The sequence below is a fragment of the Nicotiana tabacum genome, chromosome 22, assembly GCF_000715075.1.
Source record: "Nicotiana tabacum cultivar K326 chromosome 22, ASM71507v2, whole genome shotgun sequence".
NCBI classification, from domain to species: Eukaryota; Viridiplantae; Streptophyta; class Magnoliopsida; order Solanales; family Solanaceae; genus Nicotiana; species Nicotiana tabacum.
Genome location: NC_134101.1, coordinates 142,552,192 through 142,559,442, shown reverse-complemented (window position 1 = coordinate 142,559,442; position 7,251 = coordinate 142,552,192). Strand labels below are relative to the sequence as shown.

The 7,251-nt window shown below is 35.3% G+C and overlaps 2 protein-coding genes across 2 annotated transcripts; both read left to right on the top strand.

The window, feature by feature from the left end:
* Window positions 1-358: 358 nt before the first annotated feature.
* On the top strand, window positions 359-2,481 carry LOC107781145 (hyoscyamine 6-dioxygenase-like). Its single transcript, XM_016601790.2, has 4 exons — window positions 359-606; window positions 703-953; window positions 1,343-1,658; window positions 2,059-2,481. The coding sequence occupies exons 1-4, from the start codon at window positions 406-408 to the stop codon at window positions 2,302-2,304; spliced, it is 1,014 nt and encodes a 337-aa protein (XP_016457276.1). The 5' UTR covers window positions 359-405; the 3' UTR covers window positions 2,305-2,481.
* A 1,283-nt stretch (window positions 2,482-3,764) lies between these two features.
* On the top strand, window positions 3,765-4,519 carry LOC107781144 (ethylene-responsive transcription factor ERF096-like). Its single transcript, XM_016601789.2, has one exon. The coding sequence runs from the start codon at window positions 3,895-3,897 to the stop codon at window positions 4,300-4,302; it is 408 nt and encodes a 135-aa protein (XP_016457275.1). The 5' UTR covers window positions 3,765-3,894; the 3' UTR covers window positions 4,303-4,519.
* Window positions 4,520-7,251: the final 2,732 nt, after the last annotated feature.

Sequence of the window (7,251 nt, the reverse complement as noted above, 5' to 3'; positions counted from 1 at the left end):
TTGTGGTTAAGAGTGAAAGATTTCTATCTATCACACCATAATCTTTGGTGGTAAATGAAAAAGTTAAAATCAAGTGATCCACGGGCGAATGAAGCCTTGCGTCTACGGATTCAATTGAGCCTATAACTTTCGACATGGAGTATGAATTTATATGTAAAAATCTATTAAAATTTTCAAATATTAAATTTTAACCCATAATTTTAACAGTACAATTGGTGCAATGCTAAAAATCTTAAAAGCCAAACCCTTTAAATTTAAATCCTAGATCCGCCTCTGAACTCAGCATCGGACTTCACGGATATCATCAACTAGGTAGACCAGTTGCTAATATAAATCTCAGCATCACCCATGCCTACATTATGGTTATTTGTCTATACCTTATCAACACAATATCTTGAGATCAAAATGGCAAATATGCTTGTTTCAAGCTGGGCTAAGAACGTTGACACAATGCCTGAAAATTATGTAATGCCACCTGATAAAAGACCCGGCGAACTTGTCTCAGTTGGTAGCAACATCCCAGTGATTGATCTAGCAAAATCATCCAATCATGCTGGTTTAGTCCAAGAAATACTAAAAGCCAGTCAGGAATTCGGTTTATTTCAGGTTTGTAAATCGATATATAGTAAATCATTCTTCTCTTATCCTAATGAAATGCTAATAAAAACGTCCTGATTTCAATTACTACCAAACATACAACAGGTTATAAACCACGGAATATCGAAGAAGCTGATGGATGATGTAATGGATTTATTTAAGGAGTTATTCGATATGTCTGCTGAGGAGAAGGAAAACTTTTGCTCTAAGGTTTCAAATACGAGCTGCAAATTATATGGAAGTGGGATGAATTACGCTGACGAAGAGGTCCATTATTGGAAAGATCTTCTCATACAGCCAGTGTTTCCCATAGAAGAACAGAGACAACCTTGGCTTGACAAGCCAGCTAGATACAGGTGTGTAACATGCCATGTCTATATTTGCTTTCACTTAATATGACAGAATTAGAATGCATTATTAGTTATAGCTAATCCAATCTACAAGCAAGGTTTGGTTATTTTAGCCTATGCACTTGGATAGACATGACTCAGGTTTCAAGAATTACAAACCAATTAGGTAATTCATTTCATATGCCAGTGTTTGACTAGACACAAAATTTAAAAATATCTAAAAGTACTCTTGAATCTTGTGATCTACAACATGCCGGTCGATTGAGCAAAAAGCATGTTGCTAACGATAAGATGAGAATGTTAAAAATTTATAAACGTGTCAAATCATTTTGGAGTGGACCAAAATGTACTACAGAGCATAATATAAAATGAGAGTAGTGAATTTCTATGTACAGGGAGCTAGTTGAAACATATTCATCAGAAATGAGGACTTTGAGCAAGAGGATCATGGAACTGATAGGTGAAGGACTGGGACTAGAAGAAGGGCATTTTGGGAAGGAGTTGAGTGAAAGGCAGGCGCTGGTTGTGAACCATTATCCCCCTTGTCCAGACCCAAGTTCAGCCATGGGTTCACCTCCTCACTGTGACCCTAACCTCATAACTTTCCTTCAGCAGAAAGTTTATGGACTTCAGGTCTTTAAAGATGGCCAGTGGGTTGGGGTTCATCCTCTTCCCTATGCATTTGTTGTCATCATTGGTTACCAGCTGCAGGTATATTAACTATAAAGTGTACCATTACACTCAACTATTCTTTTGTGACAATGACTACAAATTGACGTGAAGTATATGTCATAAATTTTTTCCACTATGTATGCAATTCGAGTCGATCATGATGTGCGCCCCTGCCTAAAGGCTATGTCCATCATTCTGTCAAAGGAATTATGTTAATTACAGTATTTCAAGTTAGAAGTACTTGTAAGGTAATTACGAGTAAATTTCTATTCCAATCTTTAATTAGTAACCTAGTAATATAAAAAATGCAAGTTACCTGCTATCGTAGGTTAAGCTACACTGATAGTATAAGATATTTATTACATTATTAGTATATAACTTAGTTCCTTGTAATCTACTCATGCCTCGTCCTGTTTGATGTTTACGAATTTAAATGCAGATTATCAGCAACAATAAGCTAGTAGCTGGCGAACACCGTGCAATTACGAATTCAGAAAGTGGTCGGACTTCAATAGGGACCTTTGTTGCTCCTGCTGGAGATTGCATAGTGGAGCCAACAAAGGCTCTTGTCAATGGTGGCAATTCTGCACTTTTTCGGGCTTTCAAATATCAGGAGTTTCTTGATGACTTTGTGGCCAAAAAGGATTCTCAGAAGACACTAGAGGCGTTCAAGATTAATTGCTAAATAAATGGACATGCTTCTCTAATGAAGTATTCTATTTCAGGCTTTTAGAAATGTCCCCATATGCAATATGATGCTTAATAAATATTGGAAGTACATACTTCTTCCTTCGATCCAGTTTATGAAACTATATCCGTTTCTAAGAAAATTATATATTTAACTTTCTCTTTCCCTTTTAATTTAAATAATGAGAAATTTTTATAGCCATAAAAATATTATGTCCCACAAATTTCAAAAGATTTTATTTCTTTCTTAAACTACGTGCTACTTCAAACTTTATCACATAAATAGGAATGGAGAGAATAGTATCTTCCGAAGAAAACAAAAAGGATAATATTTTCTCTTGAAACTTTTGAATGGAATTAAATCGAGTTTTAGCCATTGCTTAGTTAAGCCTTTTCTTTTTACTGGTACGTGATCATAGATTATTTCGGTTCCAACTTCAACTCTTACAGTTTCAATTAGAATTTGTTAAAAGATTTGTGTTAAAGTATGGTCACTGATGTGAACACATTTCAAACACAGTCCATAAGTCAAACAAATGCTCATAAGTGTATTCTTTTTTTAACAAAGCTCATAATTAAGGGCATTCAATTGCTACATATATAGATAGCAGGAGTTTTGTTTCCATCTTCCAATCACTCGATAAAATTACACCAAATTTAGCATAGAGATGACAAAAGTCTTGTTAAACCTATACTTTCATTAACATTTTACTATAACCAAACAAAATCTCTTTTGAAATACTCGAACCTGCGACCTCAAATTAAAGCTTAAATGAGAATTGGATACCATCAAGCAAGAAGTCCAGATACAATCAATACATTCTATTAACATAATTATTTAATTATTGTGAATAGTATTGTGTCAATTGATATCTAAAGCTCAATGCAACATCTGATTTCCTCATTCTATGAATACAGACTATATATGCTTACATTATCAGTAATTTAATCGTATCATCTCATGCTTTTCAATTAACTACGATTGCACATGAATTAAAATTAACAAGCCACTTGTACGAACCAAATCTAACCTACTACCTTGAAGAATCATTTAGGTGGACCTATCTATCCTTATACTTCTGTTTTCTCCACTAAATATACCAAAAATTAATTAATCCCTAAAAGGCCTCTAACTCAGTATATATATGACAACCTCAAGACCGTCATTCCTATGGACATCACTTTTGGGGACCATCATGGTATCTAGCTAGCAACCTATTAATTAGCATATGTAGATTCTAATTATTAATCGAATATTTACTAGCTAGACATATTTAAATATGGTATAGTAATAGGAAGGGCTGCCTCTTGATTGGAGCATGGCGTACCAATTACAATCAATCTAAATTCCCTAAAGTTTGACTTTAGATAGCCATCTGAAAAAGAAACATAATAGTAATAGTATTAAAGAACAAATAACAAAGGAAGCCAGGCCTAAAGCCATCACGTACTAAGATTCACCCTGAAAACTTTTTTTAATTGCAATAATCTTGAATGTTTTTTTAGACGTCCCCTCACTATAAATAACACCATATTAACTATTAACGGTACTTATTATCTATTTACATCACCTGCATGCGACTGAAACATGGATCAAGTTAACGCTAATGACAATAAGGAATCAAGAGAAGAAGTAAGATACAGAGGAGTAAGAAAGAGGCCATGGGGGAAATACGCAGCGGAGATAAGGGATACCAATAAGAATGGGGTGAGAGTTTGGCTTGGAACTTATGCTACTGCAGAAGAAGCTGCAAGAGTTTATGATAAAGCTGCATTTGAAATGAGAGGTCGTTTTGCAGTTCTTAACTTCCCCCATGAGTATCCATCTTTCTCCTCCTTATCATGTCCATTGTCATCATCTTCCTCGTGTTCGTCAAGCTATTCTTCTGTTCAGAATGGGAATGAAGTCAAAGAAGTGATTGAATTTGAGTACTTGGATGATAACTTGTTGGAGGAGCTTCTTAGTTTGGAATCTGACAAAACCCAGTTTAAGTAGTCATGAACGATTATATGTCTAGTTATTTACGTTTGGATATGCAGTTTAATTTACTCATGCAGTTGTAATTTTCTGATCAGCTGTTAAATTAATGGCAACTCTATGTTTTGCCTTCTTTGTTTTTGAAAAAAAACTAAGTTAGGTAATCTTGACTTTCCGCGGTACTATCTGTTGGTTTTGACTTTGAATATTTGTATTGAAACCAAGAAAATGTCAAAAAAGGTCTATTGACTCAAGGAAATTCAACTCCCTTTAATGATCTTGACGTACGTCATTTAACTTTGGGAAAATTGCGACTTTATTATAGGTTCTATCGTTAGTAGAGATTTTTCCTTTTAGATTTCAGTTTTTATATGATGACTGCATAAAAAGGATTACTTAACAAATAATTTCACGTAATTGTTCATACAACAAAATAAGGTGCATTAGCTACTACAGTTGATTAAAATATGATGATTGTGTAAAAAAATTTAACACTATTAGCTTATATATCAGAATTATCATCCAATATGCATATACTTAACAGCTGTTGTAGGTTAACGATCTAATTAAGCAAAAGAATGACAAAGTGATTATACTTGAACATACTGATTCTTGTGATGATGGATTAAGGATTTTCAAAATTTCAACATAATCTCTTGACCAGAAATTCAACATTCCTCTAGGATTTTCAAGACAAGACATTTGAAACAATCAAAACCAAGAAATGCTCGGTGGATAAGTACACTAGGGCTGGAATGCTCTTTTACTATGTATGTGAATTACTTGGTCGATTACTTGATTGCAGTAGTCTCATAGCCATCTCTTTAGCATCCCGCCATTCAGAAAGCGCAACCTCCCTTGTAGGGTGGTTAAAGAGTAGGCCGCGGATTTCTGACCTCCAAGCCAGAACTATATGGTTGATGTATTTAATTAATACTAGTATCTATAAACGTGCGTTGCATGTTAATAATAGCACATGATGATTTACATATTTATTTATACGAAGGAACAATAAATTCTAATTAATGAGAGAAATTTTACATATAATAATACAACAACCATTTAAATGCCGAAAAATATTGTACATTAGCATAATACGCGAATTCAAAATGAAAGGACATCATCAGAACTTACACAAATGATTAATTTTAGTCATGTTAAGTAGATAATTATCTATTGTAGTTTAAAGATGTCTAATGTGATGGTATCTTACCGAACACTTTTTTTATAGATGATATTTTTGTTGTATATGTTTCCTTCTAATGCTTTGGTTGCTCCACCGTAACCGGAACTCTTGTTGTCACGACCCAAGTTCTCCCTCCGTGAACTGTCGTGACGGACCTAGTCTCTACGACTAGGTAAGCCTAATACTGCGGAAAAGAAATAGACACAAAAATATAACAGCTAACGAATATAGTAAATAAGTAGAAACGATGCCGCTTGGCATATACAATATTCACTTTTCCCAAAACCCAGAATGTCGCAATGTCACAAGCTTCTAAGAGTTTCTAACTGCTCTATAGATTATGTCTGAAGAAAACAGGGAGAAAATCAACATAAGGGTATCGAAGGGGACTCCAAGATCTGCGGATGCGGCAGATGTACCATAAAGTTTCCTGAAACAGCAACCATACAACTAGACTCGAGGCGATAGCTAGTATCTGGATCTGCACACGGAAAATATGTGCATGAAAGTGTATGAGTGCACCACAACGGTATCCAATAAGTGTCAAGCCTAAACTCGATCGAGTAGTGATGAGATCAGGTCAGGGCCCTACTAGTTTAAATATAATAAAATTTAAAAGAAAGAAATATCGTGGTAAAGAAATAAACACTGAAATTTTAATCAGGAAATAAGCATAGAAGAACAACAGCTCAAAACGCAGCAATAGCAACAGGGGATCTCCCGGGATACCGTCCCGTAGTCCCAAACATAAATGCTCAGGGGGATCTACCGGAATACCGTTCCGTAGTCCCAAAGTAAATATGCAATGTTGGGGGATCTTCCGAAATACCGTTTCGTAGTCCCAAAGTAAATATGCAGCTCAACCAAACAGAGATAACAGTTACATCAAGAAAGTCACAATTTAGATTAAGTCCGTATCAAGGAAGAACATGTAATTTCACTAAAACATGCTACATAGAGTTCAAATAGGCAGTTAAGACAGTTAAAACACGTAGGCATGCTTTCCTTAACTAAACATGATAGTTACATATACTAGTGTTGCTCAATTAAAGGAAAAAAAAAACAAATATTTGCTTAATGAAAATGGGGGGTTTTAATAATATCCCGTGTACGCACTCGTCACCTCACGTACACGGTGCTCACATATCAAACAATACCAAATTTTAAGGGGAGTTCCCCAAGCCAAGGTTAGGCAATCCACTTACCTCGAACCAAGCTCAAATCAATCTGAAATAATGCTCTTTCCACGAATATCCGGCTCCGGATGGCCCAAATCTAGCCAAATCAATTACATAACGTAAATATAGCTACAAACAACTAATTTAGCTAATAAAATAAAAGCTAAGGCAAGAAAATAGAAAACGCCCAAAAATCCTCCTTGGGCCCACGTCTCGGAATCAGGTAAAAGTCATAAATTATGAATATCCATTCTCTCACGAGTTCACTCGTACCAAAATCATCCAAATCCGATGCCAAAATTCCACTCAAAACTCAAAAATTCAATTAGGAAACTTTTCCCCATTTTTCCAACCTTCTCACTCAAATTCCTTGATTAAATGAAGAAAACAACAATAGATTAATGAAATGCGATCAAAATAGGATTAGGAATCGTTACCCAAAGATTTCCTTTGATAAAGTCTCGAAACATCGCCTTCCTCCGAGCTCAAAATCGAATTTTATGGAAAGAAACACCAAACCCTCGAATTCCCTCTTTTTCTGCGGACCCTTCCTCGCACCTGCGGCGCCGCACCTGCGGAAATTCCATTGCAAGAGTGAAATTC

Bases quoted from the DNA above. Each gene is read 5' to 3' on its own strand.
- LOC107781145 (XM_016601790.2), top strand. From the start codon at position 406: ATGGCAAATATGCTTGTTTCAAGCTGGGCTAAGAACGTTGACACAATG. The intron at 607-702 runs GTTTGTAAATCG...AACATACAACAG, and splicing joins AGGAATTCGGTTTATTTCAG to GTTATAAACCACGGAATATC. The intron at 954-1,342 runs GTGTGTAACATG...TTCTATGTACAG, and splicing joins GACAAGCCAGCTAGATACAG to GGAGCTAGTTGAAACATATT.
- LOC107781144 (XM_016601789.2), top strand. From the start codon at position 3,895: ATGGATCAAGTTAACGCTAATGACAATAAGGAATCAAGAGAAGAAGTA.